The sequence below is a fragment of the Polyodon spathula genome, chromosome 9 (assembly GCF_017654505.1).
Source record: "Polyodon spathula isolate WHYD16114869_AA chromosome 9, ASM1765450v1, whole genome shotgun sequence".
Lineage (NCBI taxonomy): Eukaryota > Metazoa > Chordata > Actinopteri > Acipenseriformes > Polyodontidae > Polyodon > Polyodon spathula.
Genome location: NC_054542.1, coordinates 45,160,774 through 45,182,723, shown reverse-complemented (window position 1 = coordinate 45,182,723; position 21,950 = coordinate 45,160,774). Strand labels below are relative to the sequence as shown.

The 21,950-nt window shown below is 36.8% G+C and overlaps 1 protein-coding gene and 1 long non-coding RNA gene across 4 annotated transcripts in view; one reads left to right on the top strand and one right to left on the bottom strand.

Annotated features, from left to right (window-relative positions):
• The window catches only part of LOC121320941 (Krueppel-like factor 12), a 78,788-nt gene that overhangs the window by 23,545 nt on the left and 33,293 nt on the right, over window positions 1-21,950 (bottom strand). For all 3 annotated transcript variants that reach the window (XM_041259763.1, XM_041259764.1, XM_041259765.1), the window contains one exon: window positions 10,092-10,653. In XM_041259763.1, coding sequence (XP_041115697.1) covers window positions 10,092-10,653 — 562 coding nt within the window. The remainder of the gene's footprint in view (window positions 1-10,091; window positions 10,654-21,950) is intronic.
• LOC121320942 lies at window positions 12,811-16,762 on the top strand. Its single transcript, XR_005950892.1, has 2 exons — window positions 12,811-13,324; window positions 13,789-16,762. It is a non-coding gene; the product is annotated as an uncharacterized LOC121320942 (long non-coding RNA).

The window sequence follows — 21,950 nt, the reverse complement described above, 5'->3', positions numbered from 1 at the left end:
GAAAGAAGTAATTTACAAACTGCTAACCAAGATCATGGAGCAGTCTCTTGACACAGGGGTGGTACCGACAGACTGGAAAATTGCAAACGTAATACAGATCCACAAAAAGGGAAAAAAACTGAACCAGGTAACTACAGACCAGTAAGCCTGACTTCTATTATATGCAAACTTATGGAAACTATAATAAGATCCAAAATGGAAAATTACCTATATGGTAACAGGGTCATGGGAGACAGTCAACATGGTTTTAGGAAAGGGAGATCGTGACTAACTAACTTGCTTGATTTTTTTGAGGATGCAACATCGATAACACAGTGTAACAATTTTTTTTTTTTTTTGTTCCTGGGTAGTAAGTGTTATTTCCTAATTGCTTATGCCTCAAAAGTATAGAAAATGGCTATTATTCCCCACAAACTTTGCTTTTGTGACCAGGACAGTGATATTTCAAAATATCACTATTTCCAATGGGAAAAAGGGCAAATGTGTGTCTTTTCGTTCACATAAAGTCAGAAAAAAACAACATATGAATCCAAATAACATGTATTTATACTAAAGTAATACAAAAATGACTAGAAAGATTTAGAAGTAAGTAGTTTTTCGAGATTTACGATTATACTGTATTTAAAGTATATTCAAGGAAACACATGTACATGGATTAGGGAGTGGTTAACATGTAGAAAACAGAAAGTACTGATTAGAGGAAAAACCTCAGAATGGAGTGTGGTAACCAGTGGTGTACCACAGGGATCAGTATTAGGTCCTCTGCTATTCTTAATCTACATTAATGATTTAGATTCTGGTATAGTAAGCAAACTTGTTAAATTTGCAGACGACACAAAAGTAGGAGGAGTGGCAAACACTGTTGCAGCAGCAAAGGTCATTCAAAATGATCTAGACAAGATTCAGAACTGGGCAGACACATGGCAAATGACATTTAATAGAGAAAAGTGTAAGGTACTGCACGCAGGAAATAAAAATGTGCATTATAAATATCATATGGGAGATACTGAAATTGGAGAAGGAATCTATGAAAAAGACCTAGGAGTTTTTGTTGACTCAGAAATGTCTTCATCTAGGCAATGTGGGGAAATTATAAAAAAGGCTAACAAGATGCTTGGATACATTGTGAAAAGTGTTGAATTTAAATCAAGGGAAGTAATGTTAAAACTGTACAATGCACGAGTAAGACCTAATCTTGAATATTGTGTTCAGTTCTGGTCACCTCGCTATAAAAAAGATATTGCCGCATTAGAAAGAGTGCAAAGAAGAGCGACCAGAATTATTCTGGGCTTAAAAGGCATGTCATATGCAGACAGGCTAAAAGAATTGAATCTGTTCAGTCTTGAACAAAGAAGACTACGCGGCGACCAAATTCAAGCATTCAGAATTCTAAAAGGTATTGACAATGTCGACCCAAGGGACTTTTTCGACCGGAAAAAAGAAACAAGGACCAGGGGTCACAAATGGAGATTAGACAAAGGGGCATTCAGAACAGAAAATAGGAGGCACTTTTTTACACAGAGAATCGTGAGGGTCTGGAATCAACTCCCCAGTAATGTTGTTGAAGCTGACACCCTGGGATCCTTGAAGAAGCTGCTTGATGAGATTTTGGGATCAATAAGCTACTAACAACCAAACGAGCAAGATGGGCCGAATGGCCTCCTCTCGTTTGTAAACGTTCTTATGTTCTTATATACAGTATGTCATTTTCAAATGGCGTATCAGGAGCACCTTATGGTTGCTACAGTACACATGTGTGACGCAACAGACAAAGAGATTGTAGGGCAATGAAGTTTCTCCCAAAAAAAACATCATTCACAGCACAGACATCAAAGAGCATTACAAAAGTAAACATTAGAGATTGTATCCAAGATTGTATTTTTCACATATAACATTCAGGAATAAAAAGCTATGTCTTTTCACTTTAAATCTGTGAGGGCCTCTCTCACAGCATTAAGGCCCCCAGGCTTCTCTGTCATCTCCGCTCAGTTCCTCCTCATTATCAGCCAAGGGTGGTGTGCCCTTAGAGGCTGATGTGCTAGTCGGCTTTCCTGTCAATCCCACTCCAACGCTATCAGGGACTGCCTCCACCCAACACATAAACAAAGACAGCTCTTAAACATCAAACTGCTGAGGAAAGGCTTTCCTGTTCAATAATGTTGTGGTTTACACTTTTTCAGAACAAAATCAACAACTGCAGGGTAAAGATCTGAAGTGTTGTCAAACCGCCCCCCCATTTACCATGTCTGTGTTGCTAGATGAGATAGACTAGAGTCTTGTTTTGTGACCCTATTGCTTCAAGAATCATGAAAGCTCTACCTTAGTATGAACTATCAAAGATTATACAGGATTATTAGTGCCATAAAATAAATACAGTAACATAAGTATTGTTTTATTTCCATTAAACCACTATCACAGAATCTAAATGGGACATTAAAATTGCACACATCAGGACAATCTTATGATGCAGTTATTGTGGCATCTTCATCCCGCTGTGGCGTCTTGCTATTGAACACTGAGGGGACTTAGCCCTTCATGGCATTTAGATAAGATTGTATAGCTTTCTCGTGTGCAGTTCTATCTAGCTAGACAGCTGTTCAGTAAGAATCTGGTTTGGTTCCTAAATCTAATCTAAAGCAAAATATATCAGGATTGAAACAGAACTTAATACAGCAGAACATTAACTCCATATTCATTCTGTTGGTGTTTTGCCCTGGGGTGCTTTATTGTCCCTTTATTAATACGACTAGATCTTCTTATGTTTTCTGGCATTGCAATAGAACACCCCCCCCCCCCCCCCCCCTACCAGGTGTCAGTCCTTAAACTCAAACTATTATTTAGGTCTGGCTTTCTTGGGGAAATGTCATTTTATGTTGCCCTGGCTGAATACCTGAAGTGCATTAGCGCTACCATAATTGGTATTACCAATGATGCACCACTGCCGGTAAACATATATATATATATATATATATATATATATATATATATATATATATATATATATATATATATATATATATATATATATACACAGTGGCTCTCAAAAGTATTCACCCCCCTTGGACTTTTCCACATTTTATTGTGTTACAACATCTCTACCAGCTTTGCACATCTGGACACTACAATTTTTGCCCATTCTTCTTTGCAAAATTGCTCAAGCTCCATCAAGTTGGATGGGGACCTTTGGCGAGCAGCAATTTTCAACTCTTTCTGGGCTTTGACTGGGCCACTTCAGGACATTGTCCTTTTTGTTTTTAAGCCACTCCAGTGTGGCTTTGTCTATATGTTTGGGGTCACTGTCCTGCTGGAAGATGAATCTTCTCCCATCCCAGGTCTCTTGCAGACTTCAGCAGGTTGCTGCATCCATTTTGCCCTCTATGTTCACAAGCTTTCCAGGTCCTGACTCAGAGAAGCATCCCCATAGCATGATGCTGCCATCACCCTGCTTCACGGAAGGGATGTGCGGTGTTAGGCTTGCGCCAAACATATCGCTTAGCATTGAGGCCAAAAAGCTCTATTTTGGTCTCACCAGACCATAGAGTCTTCTTCCACTTGGTCTCAGAGTCTCCCACATGCTTTCTGGCAAACTCTAGCCGAGATTTGATGTGAGTTTTTTTCAACAATGGCTTTCTTTTTGCCACTCTCCCTTAAAGGCAAGTTTTGTGAAGCACCCGGGCTATTGTTGCCGTATACACAGTGCCTCCCAGCTCAGCCGTGGAAGACTGAAGCAGGTTAGTGATTCTCTTTATTGACAGCACAACAGCAAGAAACAGATTTTCATACACTCCTACTATATCCCACCCTGAACAGCACTCAGGCTGTCCTTTAAATAGCCCACAGTCCACCAACACAGTCAGCTGCAAAGCTTCCGTCTGTGCTCGCCGTTACAGTATAGTGTGAGTAGCTAGTAGGAGACTCGATAATAAAGTCAAACACTGTATAACATTCTAGAAAGGAAAGGTGTTGCTAATAAATGCCTAAGTCCCAGCACCATCACCACATTCACGGGTGTGACAAGGTTCAATGCTAGAAAAAGTCTGAAACTCACAGTCTTCTTGATTATAAAACTACACAATATGCAAAATGAACATTGCTCAGGGTAACGGTGACCTGAAAACCCTACATTACCAGTACAGACACAAACATTTGTACATTATGCACATCCTCCAACCATCTTTCCCTCCCACACAGATACACAAAGAAGCAGACAGATTACCCTGCCATACAAACCCATCAAATCTAATATTTAGGTATGCACATACATGCTTTCTGTATCTTAGGCTGTACCAAAACATATTATTGCACACACATAATAATAATAATAATAATAATAATAATAATAATAATAATAATAATAATAATAATAATAATAATAATACAATGCTATATTCAATTCTGTGATTTCATCTTCCTGTTTTTTCAAATCTAGCCTTGTTTCCATGGAAACTTGGCCAGAATCAGGAATAAAGGGAAGAAAGAAGACCTTCCGGAATGTTTGTCAGCAGTTTCTCACAGTAGAATTGAGGGGGTGACAACAAACATTCTAAGAGGTAAACTAAGGCTGATGAGATGACTGGTGTGCATTAACAACCTATAGGCCTCCCTTGCTTTAAATGAAATCGTCTTTACTGTGGTTTGGTAACAGCAGATAAATAAAGGTTGTTTTTAAAGTACTTAAGAGCTAAAAGAATATGGACAGGGAATGTCCACACATTTTTATTGCAATATGTGGGTGTAAACGTGTGTTCTAATTAGTGCAATTAAAAATGTTTGTATTGTTTCCACCTATACTACATCACTTGGTTGTCAATATTATGTACTTTTAACTAATTACATGTTTTCAAAACAGTAACAACAACCATTTGGTTTGTATCTCAGAGGTGAAATCAGTATAAGTCTGCTAAATCTCCCTTCTGTGTACACTATGATTTGAACCGACATTCTGTTATTGTTTTATATTTACTAAATTACTGTATATAGCAACTGGCTCTGCTCTCCCATAGTTTTCTATGGAGGTCAGCATTCCTGTCATTACTCAATAACGGACATTATGACACCTATTCTCATAGCATTGCTGTGGTGTTTTACAAGGTAATAATGGAACTCTGTTGTTAAAATAATGCTCTTGAACTCTGGTCATTGGCTTTGTTGACGTGTTTACTGAGTTCCATTTTACCTTGTAAAACTCCACAGCAATGCCAATTTCCTTAAATATAACATAAATATACTGTAATCTACTACTAATCACAGTTTAATTGGTATTCTGTATTTCTTGTGTTTAGGTGCTTCTCCTAGGCTCTAGTTACCCACCACAGATGTGTAATTCAGACTAGGTCATCCAAAGTGTCTTCATAGAAGCAAATACTAGTGCAATCTAGTGATATTCAACTTTGGATCAAGTTTCCTTTTGTTTTGCCAGCATTACTGTGCACTAGATTTTTTACAATTCAATCGTGCAGAATCTTATTTTTTTATATATAAAATACAATCAACCAATAGAAGATCTGCATTTTCTCCACGACAGTCCAATCATAAGGGAGTGGAGGCGGGACATAAACAGTTGAGGGTATTCTCTGTTTCAGTTGAAGGTCTTGGGAGTGTAACCAATGGGAAAGTCAAAGATCTGCCCTGGTTGTGCAGCGGTCCAATCATTAGTGAGCAGAGGCAGGACATAAATATGCTAGGGTAAGCAATGTAAGAATAGCTGAATTTTGCACGATATTGCTTATTATAGAGACTGTTGTTGAGAATTATATTGAGAATTTCAAAATAATATTCAAATTGCTTTTTACAAATTAAAAAAACGTGATCAGACAATGCAGTCATTGTAGTCGATTTGGTTATGAATCAATTTTCAAGAAGAACTTTCTCAGAAATATTGGAGATTGTTAAAAAAGGGAGGTGTACACCACAAAGACTCGAACTGACAGGAAGGGAAGGGATATACTCCCTACGTCCAAAATTCTAATTATTAAGGTATCCGTGGCTTGCTGGTATCTGTCAATTAAAAAGATTATAGTGCTGGAACTGTCTTTTGTTCGTACAGAAAATGCGATATGGAACATCTAGAATGTCAACCAAGTCAGCATAAAAACACAAGTGTTCCCAAAGTCACTTGTAACACTCAAACCTTTTGGACAAACTCGGATTGATGTTCAACTGGATGAGCAGAAGCGTAGCGATATAATGAATCACAATGAGCAAGAAAGAAAAAATCGTGAGGTTCTTAAACGCTTGATTGATTCTATTGTTTACCTTGGTAAGCAAGAACTGGCATTCAGAGGGCACGATGAAGGCACCAATTCCTCAAATAGAGGTAATTATGTGTAATTATGTTCTCTGATTTCTGACTACAACAGCATGTTAAGCAATCGCTTGTCAATAGCCACAGTATTCTTGGGTACTGAGATTCAGAATGACTTAATCTCTTCAGTGTCTCAGGTTCTGCCAAATGCAATTAAAGCAGAAGTACAGGACTCTAAATATGTTGCTGTAATGTTAATGGTAGATGAAACAACTGTTGTTGGAAAGGCAGCTCAGATGTTTTGTGTTTTCAGGTACATGACTAACAGTGGCCCGAAATAAAGGTTGTTCTGTGAATTTGTTACATTTACTAAAATAAAAATTATAATAAAAAGGCTTTAAAAAAGACCAAATTCACATTTCGCTTATTTATTTTTATTTTTTTAGATTCTATTGATTTTTTTAAGAATTACTATGCAGGACAGCTGCTATAAGATTATTACCTTTAATAAAAATGTGGACAGATTAATCTATGATTAATCAACCGATCAAAAATCTTAATCGAGTGACAGCCCTAATTTTTTTTTTCATTTTCCAAAGATAACCTTTTTATTTTATGCTGTTCTTCTTTTTTTAATACGTGACTTGGCTTTAACTAACATGATTTAAACAAAGACATGTTTTCTTCAGCATTTATTTGTATTTGCTATTTCCACTCCTTTTCCAGTTTTACAAAAACAAAGTTAATTCTGACCCAGTTCTCTACATGTTTTTGTCAGTGTGGAGTTGGGTGGAGTTGCTGTTGCTATGTGTATCTAAGAGGCTGCTGTTCCACCCATCTTTAGCGTTGGTTCCACCCAATTACAAAACCATTTTTTTCAATTATGTGGCTGACAACCAACTTTTTAAAAGCTTCTCTCTTAGGACCTCACTTGGGGCCTTGGAGACTGGGAGGGACAGATATCGCAGATAAACAGTAAAACACCCATGTCCCTTGTGCAAAGTGCTATAGCCTCAAAGAGATTTCAAAGCACACCCAACAACGTTTATAGCATTAAAACCACACCCTTGGGGAAATCAGTTCCAAAACGACAGTTCACTAGACAGGTTGCCGGGGCTAAGACAAAAAAAAAAAAAACTGAGAGTAATAAAGAACAGACAGGATGTGTGGTTCTACTTTAAATAACAGCAGAGGCCCAAATGGCCTGCGTTACCTGAACTTGAGGCAAAGCAGCAGAAAACTCCCAGAATCTTAGAAATCTCTAGACAGCTCTCTTTAAATAACGTACAGCTTCAAAAAGTTCCTCCTTTGTTGAGGGCAGATTTTTCTTTCTCTCGTGTATTTCCTTCACCTTATTTCTTATATGCCACAGTATTGGATGTATCTGTAACATGTTTTCACAAGGAGCTGTATCTCTAACATGAGGCTTCACAAGAAGCTGTATCCGTAACATGAGGCTTCACAAGAAGCCGTATCTGTAACATGAGGCTTCACAAGAAGCTGTATCCATAACATGAGGCTTCACAAGAAGCCGTATCTATAGCATGAGGCTTCACAAGAAGCTGTATCTATAGCATGAGGCTTCACAAGAAGCTGTATCTGTAACATGAGGCTTCACAAGAAGCTGTATCTGTAACATGAGGCTTCACAAGAAGCTGTATCCGTAACATGAGGCTTCACAAGAAGCTGTATCCGTAACATGAGGCTTCACAAGAAGCTGTATCCGTATGAGGCTTCACAAGAAGCTGTATCCGTAACATGAGGCTTCACAAGAAGCTGTATCCGTAACATGAGGCTTCACAAGAAGCTGTATCCGTAACATGAGGCTTCACAAGAAGCTGTATCTCTAACATGAGGCTTCACAAGGAGCTGTATCTCTAACATGAGGCTTCACAAGAAGCCGTATCCGTAACATGAGGCTTCACAAGAAGCCGTATCCGTAACATGAGGCTTCACAAGAAGCCGTATCTGTAACATGAGGCTTCACAAGAAGCCGTATCCGTAACATGAGGCTTCACAAGAAGCTGTATCTGTAACATGAGGCTTCACAAGAAGCTGTATCCGTAACATGAGGCTTCACAAGAAGCCGTATCCGTAACATGAGGCTTCACAAGAAGCTGTATCTGTAACATGAGGCTTCACAAGAAGCTGTATCTGTAACATGAGGCTTCACAAGAAGCTGTATCTATAGCATGAGGCTTCACAAGAAGCCGTATCCGTAACATGAGGCTTCACAAGAAGCCGTATCCGTAACATGAGGCTTCACAAGAAGCTGTATCTGTAACATGAGGCTTCACAAGAAGCTGTATCCGTAACATCAGGCTTCACAAGAAGCCGTATCCGTAACATGAGGCTTCACAAGAAGCTGTATCTGTAACATGAGGCTTCACAAGAAGCTGTATCTATAACATGAGGCTTCACAAGAAGCTGTATCTCTAACATGAGGCTTCACAAGAAGCTGTATCTCTAACATGAGACTTCACAAGAAGCTGTATCTCTAACATGAGGCTTCACAAGAAGCTGTATCCGTAACATGAGGCTTCACAAGAAGGATTTGTCGCTTTGCATTTTCTTTACATTTCTATTTTAAAAACATGTACAGTATAAATACCTAATATATTAAATCTATAGCTGATTATATTTATATACTGAACAATGCAGTGTAATGTAGTATGGAAGGAAAAACTGAACAAAAAAGGTCAGGGAAAGGCAACGTCAACTGACTGATGGGAGTATTGTAACACTGTGTAACGGGAGGATGGGACTGGGGTTATAAAACCTATAAGATTCAGATCATTTGCTTCTTTTCCTCCCTTGCCTGCATTTGTGCACTATTGTGTTTCTTTATTAGTATAACTTATTTGATTTCTGCTTATGGGATTGCTTCTCTTGCCCTCTCTCTTCAACCCTTCCCTCCCTTATTATCCAGAGCGTATGCTGCGCCAATATCCCCTCTTCCTCACCTATTCTGTAATCTGTTTACTTCTGTCCTCTTTCCACCATTGCTCCCCTCTAGCTTCCCCTCTTTTCCCGTTGCAAAGAGGAAATGCACTGTTTCCTTCAACTGTTACATGTTTAGTTTGTTTTTTCAGCCAAAGCATTCACACAAAGCAACACTTGTTTTTTTACTACTGATGTAAGTTTTTATCAAGCACAGCAAGCGTAATACATCATAGTGAAAGCAAGCCACGGTAAACTGTGATAAGTAAAGGTAGTATAACTATATGACCAGCATGGGAAAACTGCTCAATTACTGTGGAAATATACCCGGGTAAACTTTTACAAGTCTGTTATTGTATATTGATTATCTTTAAGGGACTGAACCTTTTCAGTGTTTTTACATGCACTGCATCGTCACAAAAAAAGAGACTGCATAGTGGCCAATTGCTCATTTACTTCCAATTATATTAAATCAGTACTGTTGTGCCATATCAAGTGTATATACATGGACTTTTAGCTTCAAAGCAGTAATCATCTTTATAATTCAATACGTTAATGTACGTACAATACATAATTAATTATAAAGGCACCTGGAGCCATTCGAGATTATATAGAGGACACACACAGCAACAGTAAGCATAGAAGTACCGTACAATATGCACACAACTGATTTGTTTTTACTGGCACTTGAACACCAACATGTTATAGTTTGATATTGAAAATACATGAATAAATATAGAGGTAGCTGACTTTTTAGATTTATTACCATAAAGCTCCTTGCTAAGAACACTGGTACATGTGTTAGTGTTCTTTGTTCTTGAACTTGGAACTTCTAATATAATGTGTAACTTCTGTATATGTACAGAACCTTGAAGCAGATTCTTATAAAGAACAGCCAGTTCCTTACCTTTGACCTGGTGTCTGCCTTCCTCCAGCAACGGTAACATAATAGTTGAGTTGAGACTCCCTGGCGATCTCACTGCTGTGTATACCAGAGGCATTGACTGGACCACCACAGGAATACGATGCACGTGACTCGTCAGTTTGTTAGTTTGGAGGTTCATGGGGCTGGAAGGTGGCACTGGGTGGATGATGTGCAAAAACTGCTGACCCCGCACCCCAGAGGTGGACGCCACAAGTGGGCCTGGCGATAACATGCCTGTTGACGATGCTGATGATAATGAGGCAATGACTGTTGGTGAGGAGGTGTGCCCTGATGAGGAAGAGGAGGAGGAGGAGGAGGAGGAGGAGGAAGGGGAGAATGCTGATGTCACCATGGAAACTGGTGACGACTGTGATGATGAAACAGCTAAGGGGGAGGTCCTGGCTCTGTGTACAGACAAGTCCACTGGCTCAGTCTGGGTTTGGAACTGGTCAGTTGATAGCAAATCCTCTGGAGGCTCTGGTTTCACTTTACTAAGTAAAAGAGGCACGGCTTCCATAGTGGGATAGTTGTGGACTTTTGGAGACTGTGGGGGAAAAAAAATGGGAAGAATTAGATATTGTGGTTTTCAAGGTAGAGCTGCAAAAGTTACATCATGACATGACCAGAATTCAAGAATTGTAACATTTTTAATGAAAGGAGAACACATGTTGCAAATACTTAATTAAATCTTCCAACAGTTTTTTTTATCTTTTATTATAATTGTGTAAAATGCAATATTGACTGATTTTAAAGACACAGCCTTTAAAAATGCAAACACTTCTCTAAGCTTTGGCTGGAGAGCAGACCTTTGACCTCCCACTCCAAAGACAATTTAAATGACCTTTTTGTATACTCCATGGATCTGTTTTTACTGTATGATGTGAAGAAGAAATCAATCCTATCATGAATGGAAATTATTATCACGTATATATTCAGCCTAAATGCATTAATATCTATGCAAAGTGTCACAAAAATTTCACAGCTAATAATAAATAACCAATGCAACAGTTTAATATAGCTTGTTTTTCTTTAATCAAAGAACAGCTCAGACGAGGAGGCTGGACTATGCTTTAGAGTAGCTGGTTATAAAAACCACATTTCAATCAAATCAAAAAACATAAAAAAAAAAAAAAAAAGTCATCACTAAAATAAAAAGTGAAAGTAAAAATAAAATGAAGTCATGTTAGCAGTGGCCAGATTTTAAGATGTATGGGTTTAACTGTGTCCTGTGATCTTGCTAAATCAGAAAAAAACAAGTATCAAATGGTTTTTTTTTAAAAAAAAAAAAAATATATATATATATATATATATATATATATATATATATATATATATATATATATATATATATATATATATATATATATATGAATGTACAACAGACAACAGAACATGGAATACCAACAGAACATGGAATGACTTTAGATTTATTTTACCATCATATGTTTGTTGGTCTTACTGAAATCTAAATCAGGGACCTCCAAAACAGTTAAATGTGAAGATGTTTAAATGTTAATTCACTAAGACCTTGCCCTGATATTTGATTTGTCTTTAACCCTACACACGTGCAACTGTTCACATGATTATTCAATTCCTGTTTCGCGGATACTTACGACTACTTCTACAGAGAGAAACCATCCTACCTGTGACACTAACTTCATCCAGACAAAAGGGAAAACCATTAACATAAATTCACTCTGCTGACTATTATGCAACTGTAACTAACTCTTCTGTGGGAAATGATTTATACATGTAGGTGCAAAGAATGGTAAAACAAATCTAATAATATTACTCCCCAAACTACCAAGTGCCTATAGATTTAAATACATTTTAATAGGAATCGCATGGGTTACAAACTGACAGACGCCTAACCTCGTCTGTGCTGTGGCTTTGTCTCTGGCTACGTTCAAAGAGAAACCAGTCCTGATCACTAATGCCAATACAGAACTCTTTCAAATGTGTCATAGCTAATTGCACTTTTTTTTTCTAGAATGGGCTCCTATTTCTTAGCTTTAACATAAAATAATATGCAAATGAGAGCATACGAAAGCATAGGAAGTATGTAAAAAGAAAAATAAACGGTCGGAGATGCATGCTGGGACAGACAAAATGTGTCTCAGGTGGTCAGTTTTATAAAACCATTAGATCTCATACTACAATGGGTTAAAGAGGATTATATCTGTCTGTCATTGACTCATCATTGTCAGTGCATTTGTTTTTAAAACTTTATTTCTTATAATTTAATTATCAGCTCCCTAAAGCTCAACACACTATGTTGCCTTGCTTAAGAGTTGAAATAAAGATGCTTATTTATTTTTGTTTGGTTTGTGTAACTTGATTCAGCTCATCCTTTGTCTGTGGCTTATATTATGAACACTGTAGTGGCAAGATCAGGGTACTTTACGTTTTGTTTTAATGTTAGTTGGGAAAGAATACAACCTGTACCTTCTGAAACTGCCAAACTTCTTTCAAAGATGCAATCTATTATTATTATTATTACATTCTTTAACAGACACTTTTATCCAAAGCAACCTACAGAAATAAAACTAAATATAAAATTATATTATAAGTTACAGCAATCTAAGAGAACACAATGCAAACCTGCACTCAAACTAGAGGATGTGAGTGTATAGAATGGTTGGCAGTAACAATGACTGGGTACACAGATTGCAAGTGGTTACGTGTATATGTGGGTGTATTTTTAAGTAGACCACCTGCAGTATAATGTAGGCTTTCCAAAGGCAAAGGGAAAAGGCAGATCATTGCTATTCTTAGCTGTGCATAGCACTGGCACACCCAAAGCAACAACATTATCAGCTAACTTTTGCAACCCACATTAACTGATATCATTGTACTTGTTAAAATAAACTCCTAATATATTCATCAATAACCTGGAAAATTACTGGAAGTCAACAAATACAAGACTGCAATACCTTAATTTTAGTTTTTCCTAAATTAAAGTAATTCACTCAACCAGGACCATAAAAGGCTATAAATCCTGACAGCAGTTCCTTTTCTTTACCACCGCTTGGTCCTTGATAACTGCACAGTGCGAAACTCACAATCATACACGCATGCAAGACTTTCAGGGAACATGGTACAAAATACAGTCAGCACTCACATATCCAACCCTGTGACGGATATTCAGAAAAATTGTAACATTGAAGAGATGGGCTTTGGATCAGAGAACAGGTGACGTAAATCGCATATGATGGGTAAGTGCATTAATTTGTTACATAAATATATATAATGGGGATTGATTTTATTCTCAATGCAAGGGCAGTAAAATGCGACTGACGTGTATCTGCGTAACGGATAACCGAGTGCTGACTGTAATATTTTAATTTAGTTGCAGTTAATGTATAATGCATGTGGCCAATAACTTCCTCAACTAGTAAAAACAAGTTATACCAAGAATATTGTAAATAAACATATCTGTCTGCCATTTAAGGCTATAAAGACAGGAGATGGGAGCTACAGACAGTATATATCATATTTTAAGGATTGTATAGAATGTATCATTTTTTGCATACCATGTACATTGCTTACACTGGTAGTAACATTGAAATCTTGATGTTAACCATATGGTATTTATATGGTTGTCTGTCCATCCCAAACTAAATAACCACAATAGAATGTCTAAACAATACAGAGTAATGATGCATTATTTTATTCAAAGGATCTGCTGCCTGACTACCCAACATAACACAAACAAGAGGCCATACAAGAATGAAGAATACAGCATCCAGTGCCTGCAGCAGTTATAACAACATGGTTTCTAAAAAAAGAAACCCAATCTGTACATCCCAAAAGACAATAAACTCTAAGGATTACCAAGAACAAAAATACACTACCACATGGAAAATATATCTCCTGTTAAAGGATTTAAGTCAATTATATTAATGTATGGAATTTACAGGAAAACTCCCAAACCCAAGCCATATATAAAACAAAATCTGTGGTAAATACATAAAAAAACTAATTGCAGATGTACCGGTATAAAAAAAAAATAAACAGAGAACATAAACCAGAGAAGCATACACTACCAATACATCAATGATACGGATTAGTGTTTCCATCTAGGACAGTTGGTGGAAATAACCATAACATTGTCATTCTCAAACTCCAGCTACAGAAAGCATCTGCATATTCAGGAGGACCCACTACACAATAAAAGAGAGCAGCCCTGATTTCATTAACAGCAATTCACATTCTAGAATATGCACACAAATCTGTTCTACAGGCACTACTTACAGCTGTGTTAACATGACTTACCTGTTGGGTAATGGCAAATATACAGTATGGACACCAGCACATCGAAGACATCACAATTCGAAGTTAACTTCATCATCGCAATTAGGAAACTATGACCAATATTGTGGCATTGTTGTGGGTTTTTTATGCAAGTACATACTTATGTCTTCTTTTAACCCTTCCCTCTTTGTAAACTTTTCTGAAAGTTGTATTTATCTAAATTAATATTAATGATTCAATGATATGTCTTCAAAACACTGAATATATGATCAGTAGCGATATATAAGGGTTAGACACCCTAAGCCTAAAACAACCTACAACATTGCAATATGTTCCAAAGAAAAACAAATTAACACAGTGTGCAGTGCGAGTCCCAGCCACAGACTAAATATCTTTGAAATCTCAAAAATACTAAAATACAACGCATGATACCAAAAATCAAAACTCCCTAACAAATATCATTTCACATTACACAGTAAGAGTAATATTCAATACCTCATTACCAGAACAAAATATGTCAGATGGATAATAGACTGGTGAGGTTTACATATGGTGATCATTTCTCAAGCTATTTCCATTAACTGTTTGTGTTACATTTTGCTTAACCCACCGCTTGATCAAACCAGTTTACATGTAGCTTCCCTTCTTGAAAATCTAGTCAAAAAAAGCATTACATTTCTTTTAAAAGTAGAATCTTTTCTGTGTGTAATATACATTGCTTGGGATTTCTGTTGTTGAAGAGATTAAAAGAACAGCTTACATATTCCAGTACTCTATTGTATTTTAAGAAGGATTTACATCAAGGATTCAGTTTACATTACAAGCCTATGCTAAAAAAAATCCCTTAAAGACAGAATGCAGTGCATGTAATTGAATTAAACAATTTCACTAGTAAATAAATGCAATGCTGGAATTTTTTACTTCATGTACCGCTAATGCTTATCGTGCATAAGACAACAATAAACTGAATTATAACTAGCCTATTCAAATATTTTGTAAAGCACTAGGGAAGTAGAAACTGTACCGTATAACAGCTTACTTGCATGGTGAAGGTTTTGAATCCTTAACTGATACATATTTTATTACAGTGGTTTTGTGCAATTATTTTGTAACCATGACATTTTTGGGTTTTCTGTGCACATCACTCACATTTTCATGTCAAGAAGGTGAGCACGCTAGTTTATCAAGAAAAGGGATATTTACCCGCGAAAATATTTTATCATGAACATGTCTTGAGGAATGTTCGTGGCAAACTTATCAAAGTGTAATAATACTATAACATGATCAAATCCAAACTAGACTTGTCTCATGAATAAACAGATCCTTAATTGATAGGATAACTATTATTTATTCTGCATCACCTATGTTTCATTTGCAGATAGGCACACACACTCATCTGTATTGTGGGAACTTTTTATAAAATGGCAAAAAGGATGTGGGTACTTTTTATTTTTTTTTTATTTGTACTTTTTCTGCTGTTACTACTGGAAGGATCAATTTTTAGTGCAATGCACTCGCCACTCTGAATGCTGAGTCTCAATCAGGCACCGAAGCATTCCACTTTGGCCAAGGAGTGCCAGACAAGGATGTCTTTATTAACAATAGCAATATTAGCACTGGTCCCAATTTTGTATTCTGTACTTCAGTTTGGACTCTGCAAATATTTCAAAGGCAACTCTTGGTACCAAATAGTTTCTACTGGTCTAACTGAAATCTGGCCGTATGACCTAGTGCCAGGAAATGATTAGATACCAAGAAGTAACAGTATACAAATAATGAATGTTTCCCATACCAGAAAGAGGGGTCAGTGACGTCGCTAATAATGCTAATAACAGATAACTTGGTGTGAACCCATGACAATGCAGACTGCAAGCAAGGGCCTTAACCATTATGCAAAAGTGCCCGGCTCCTTTTAAAGTCATTTCTCGACGGGGGTCAGAATGCATAGCAGCAGGGCATCACACAACACTACCTGTTACACGTAATTGTTTTTATCTGTAAAGCAATTTGAAGCGATGTATTGCGAAGGGTCGTATACAAGAAATAAAGAGTGATTGACTGATTGGCTAAATTGCTAAGCATTTATTTTTTTTTTTTTAAATCTATACAGCTTATTTGGTCATATGGTGGCACAATGTTTGGGTAACACAAATTCAAAGAAATAAAAAAAAGAACACGGCACTCATTAAAATATCACTGGTATGTAATTCAATTTTAAGTTATAAAAAAGGCTTGCAATAAAATACATTTCATGTAATAATGTTTTTTTTTTTTTTTTTTTTTTTTTACAAAAAACATACTTAAAAGGATGCAGGCACAGTTCAGAAAAATCCTTTACATTTATTCTTAAAAGCATCAGGGTGTATTACAAATACAAATCACTAGCAGCACTTATTTAAAGAAAAAAGCCATACACAGGAAGTGAGATTGGGGACTGAGAGCCAACTATGACCTTTTAAGCTTTCTCTGTCAACTATCGTTTGAACTCAATTCATTATAGAGAGCATCAAGAAACCTTTAGAAGCTACACGCGATGAAACCTGCAGGTAAATGTATAACAAGATAATAACCTGCTTCAAACTGAAAGGATCGTTACTTTCAAGATGGTGAGTTGTCTAGCCAAGGGTTTGTACAAAGCTGTCTGTGTTGAAAACAATTAGACCCTGTACTCTAAACAAACTCAAACACTAACCAAGCAAATGAACCACTGTTTATCTTTCATTTTATATTTAACTAACCACAGTGTAAATTTGCTTTGTGTTGTGGGTGGCTGTATGGCCATTGCACAATAACATGTAGCAGGAGAAACCTCTGTATACAGTGCTATTTACTCAGCTATAACAAGGTTTTATGTAATTGTACATTGGAAGTGTATACATTTAGGACCTTTTTTTAACCTCTGCAATTAAGCCCAATATCTAATGAGCTGGAACAGTGACTGACACATCTTTGTTATAAAGGGTGGGGCTGCAAAAGAGGACTAGGTTTTAAATTCAACCAGAGACCAGATTTACACCTGGACAGAACAGATGGACACAATAATATGATGGACCTTATTATAATGACTCAAAGTGTGATGGATGTCAATACCGCACAGTGTTTAAAAATATTTGCAACATACCTTCGGCATGGCTGTAAATACAGAATTAAGGCTTTCAGTGTCATGAAAAAGCAAATTAAGATGTACATTCACTCTGTGCATACAATACATGTAAAATGTAATTTCATTTGCAGTTTTCTAAATTCTAATAAACTCAATCATCTGAGCAAAAGAATGTTGTAACCAAGTTTAATCACAATTTAATCAGCAGCTCTACGTACTTATTTCACAGATTCGGATGACTTTCAATATATATAGTCAAAAGTTTACATTACCCAATGGAAATTTATAATTTCTAGAAATTTCTCTAAATTATAGGAAAAATCTTTTGTAACAAAAGTTTGGGTTTTGTGGATGATGATGAAAAAAGTTACAAGAAATAGATGTCTACAATTATCTATTTCAGCAATTTCTTTGCAAAACTCCAAAAAAGTTCATTCAAAAGTATTGTAGATGTCTATTTCTTGTAACTTTTTCCTAAAATAAATAAAATAATAAAATTATAACAACCTTGACTTGCATAAAGAAGGAAAAACATTTGTGAAATAGCTTGCATCACTGTCGCATCACTGTCGATCAAATCGACAGTATGAAGGTCACTCTGAAATCAGGATGTGTTTCATAAAGAATACCTCTGTTAAGAAAAGGGAATAAGGCTAAAATGCTAAAATATGTACAAGAACACAGAAATTGGACTATGGAACAATGGTCAAAGGTGCTTTGGATTATTGATGGATGTGCAACGACACCTGTGCCTTCTGCCAGTTCTGTTGTCAATTCAATGCCTGTCTTCTTTCTATTCCTTAAGGATATTATCTTCAAGTATTGCTCATCCTTGTTAGGCAGCTTTTTGGGTCTTCCAGTCCTGGGTTTGTCAATTACAGATGATGCTTCTCTGTACTTGTTGATTATGCTTCGGATACCACTCAATGTTTTTCCTTCTTTATGCAAGTCAAGGTTGTCGTAATAGTAGAAAACACTAGTGGAAAATGTAAGATGACTTAAACTTTTGCACAGCAGTGTGTGTGTGTGTGTGTGTGTGTGTGTGTGTGTGTGTGTATACTGTACACACACACACACACACACACACACACACACACACACACACACACACAACATCCAAGCTATTAATCTTATTTCATTTAGTATTTCTTCTGCATTTTATATAATCTTTCTGTAACAATGCAGGCTGCTCTTAATTTCAATGAGTCATTGTATTGACGGCATGTTTTAAGCTTACAAACCCCTCGGCACAGCTACAAATACAGATTGTTCTGAACAGTTCTATTAATAACGGTAATACTGAAGGTTGCTTGGTTTTTTAAAATCCCCATTCTGAATTAAATCAACACATGTGTTCTTCCAATTCACATGCTGCCCATAGAGTCATGCGAAATAATAGAACATAACATATTTAACAGTGTTCGCTTTCTCTCAAAGCTTGACTGTGATAAGGCCCCTGACCACATACATTTATTTTTAGAAGAATCAATGATAATAATTATAATTATACAAAGGCAGGTATAACTTGCAATAGGGTTACAGAGTGCTAAAAAGAGTTCAGTCAGGAAAACTAATGCGATAGAGCACAATATTTATTAAAGCACCTTTGGCCTTTAGACTTGCCCTTCAAGGCATCCCTACCAATAATTTAGTTTGCTGTTAGTGGGTGACTGTAGAGAACCCATGGGCAGGGGTGCAAGATAGCTCCACTCCCCCTTAGACGAAGCAGGAAAACAGTTGGAGGCTTGGGAGGAGGAGACGAACTCTGACATACAGCAGGGAAGAATGGATTGAGGTAAAATATAAAGACCTTTCCAGCTGATCATTGTATGTGTTGTTTATCGAATGACCGATGAGATAGGACCCATTTCACTGACGAATGTTCTGGAAATGAGGGTGCCCAATGTGCTTGATGTTTATGATTTGAATCTATCTTGAAAAGGAAGTTCCCGGCATGAACAACCACTTTGCTAGATTGCTACACCCACTTCATTCCAGTCAAACTATGGCTGGTGAATTATATATCACAGAAGCTTAGTATGTTTCATTACCAGTTTGCATGCTAATGGTCACAATATTATACTAGTAATGTTCACTGGACACAGTGTCCAACATTTGGCTAATAACACAACTGCTTTCCTGCTAAAAGGCCAGCCCTGCTGTGTGTCCGTGTTCTGTAATACAAGACACTTGTATCTCAGGTATCAGACAAAAAGGGGCATCTCCTCTTGCAAGATCCTTTAAGCAGTAAGGCTAGGCCTTTTTCAGCACAAGCTTTACCACAGTGTTACTCATGTTCTTATCAGATAGTAAGATACGGCTCAATCTCAATCACACACATTAAACACGTTATTATTTATCTTTAGAACTTGCTTAACCCTTTACAAGATAAAAGTATTCTCTCAAACAACTCATATTTACAGTACACAATATTTCCATAAATCATTTTGCACTTCCTTTGGCTGTACAGGTCTGGGCTGTGCAGTTCTAAAATAAACACATGTTACAGCACATGTATTTTTTTTTTAAAAGCATGATTTCTAGTGCTGCTTTTGGTTAGAGGAAGCTCTCCGTTGCAATGCCTTATTTTGGATTATCTGTATTATCTGATTGCAGTTGTACTCCCTGGGTCATTTCACCTCAGAAGTCAAAGCATGACAGTCACTAGGGGATGCATCTGATTGGCTATTGACAGAAGAAAAAAAGTGAAAGGTTGAAGTGTTCCAGAAAGTCTAAACTTCTTGTAGTTTGAAATAAAAATGCATGTTTCCTGTAACATGTTTCTTTCAAAACTGCACATTTAAGAACTATAAAAATGATATATATATATATATATATATATATATATATATATATATATATATATATATATATATATATATGGTGTTAGCTACAAGTACTTTAATGGCTTCAGCCTATGTTTGTTGACTTTTATCATTATCTATGAATATGTACTTACAACCAATATCATTTTCCTTGCGATGTCTAGCCCAACAAACTGTAAAAAAAGAATGACTCTTAGTAAATTAATTTGGATTTAAATAACTCAATTTAAGTTTCTAAGTGTAATAAGATCCCCTTGTGTAGTATTAAAGAGTAGATTAAAAGTAGATTTTATTCTAATTATTCTTTAAACAAAAACACAAATTGAAATGATTCTATGTAGAATATGATCACTAAATAATAAAAACAAAATCCACCTGTGTAAGCGACAGCAGCTAGTTTGAAAACACTTCTATTGCAGTGTTCAAGCACATGGATTCTAGTTCCAGGATACTAGTCATATACAAATCTTACTATTGCAAGAAAGGGTTATGTTACACAGTCAGTAATTGAACAGTATCTTCCTTAGGAGGGACAACGCCAAACTTCGCTTTCTGCACTGCATCATCTTCTCTCTTCATGTAACCGTGCCCTACTTGCTTCTACTTGTATCAGTTCCCAGTAGGTGTTTCGCAAAGTGGTTGCAATTACATCTCCTCTTCAAATGCCCTAATATCTCTAATGCCAATGTTATCTAGCCCAAGGCTTAGTAGGCGGTCTCAAACCACAAAGCACTTGCACAATATTGGCAACTCTCAGGCAAGAATGTGCTGTCATAGCTGCATCAGAAACAGTACCATGGAGAACACTGAAATGATATCAAATACACCTGAAAAAAAGGCCACAATGCTTCAGGTTTACAAGAAAGTGAGAGCAGTTGGACAGATCTGTCTTCCAAAACTGTAATACTGGGTCAAACAGTTCTCCTACGAAAAACTATGGGGAGATGTTGTATCTCACTTGGGCTCCTCTGCCTATAACATGGTATCTGACAACCAGGCATGGAATCCAGGCATGTAACCTTGTTTGTGGTCTTTTAAATATGTGTATGTTGGGTTTGTGTAGGCAGCATTGCTCACTACTGGAAATGTTAACAGCATTCCAACAGTAACCCTGACTCAACTTTAAAAGGCTAGCCCTAAAGTGCTTCCTTAGGGATGCAGGATCTGTGGTGAATCCACTGTTACAGTGCTTTTACACCAGGGAAGCAAAGAGAGTCCTGGTTATAGAAACAGGAAACCACTGGCCTGCAGCAAGCCAATCTCACTTGAAGCCTGGTATTTATTATTTATAAAGACGGCTGGTCTAGCTCTCTTTGTGGTGCTGGTTCAATGAAGGAAATCATTTACCTATGTTACACAATTTACTGTCTGAATCCATCATTCACACTGATGCAAATTCACAACCTTAGTTTACTTGTGCAAAAATAGTTTTCTTTAATGTATAATTTTTGGTATAAAAGGATCACTACCTCAACATTATCAGCTGTAGTGGCTTTTCCAGCCTCTACTCTTACTCTAGAGTATTGTTTATTTTCTAATGTGTTGATGTTTATATTGAAACATTTTACAGAGCTTCATCGGGAAAATTAACAGATTATGGTGAATTGGCTTTAGTTCAATTTAGTCATTTTCATATGTAGGGACGCATTCCTTAACTAG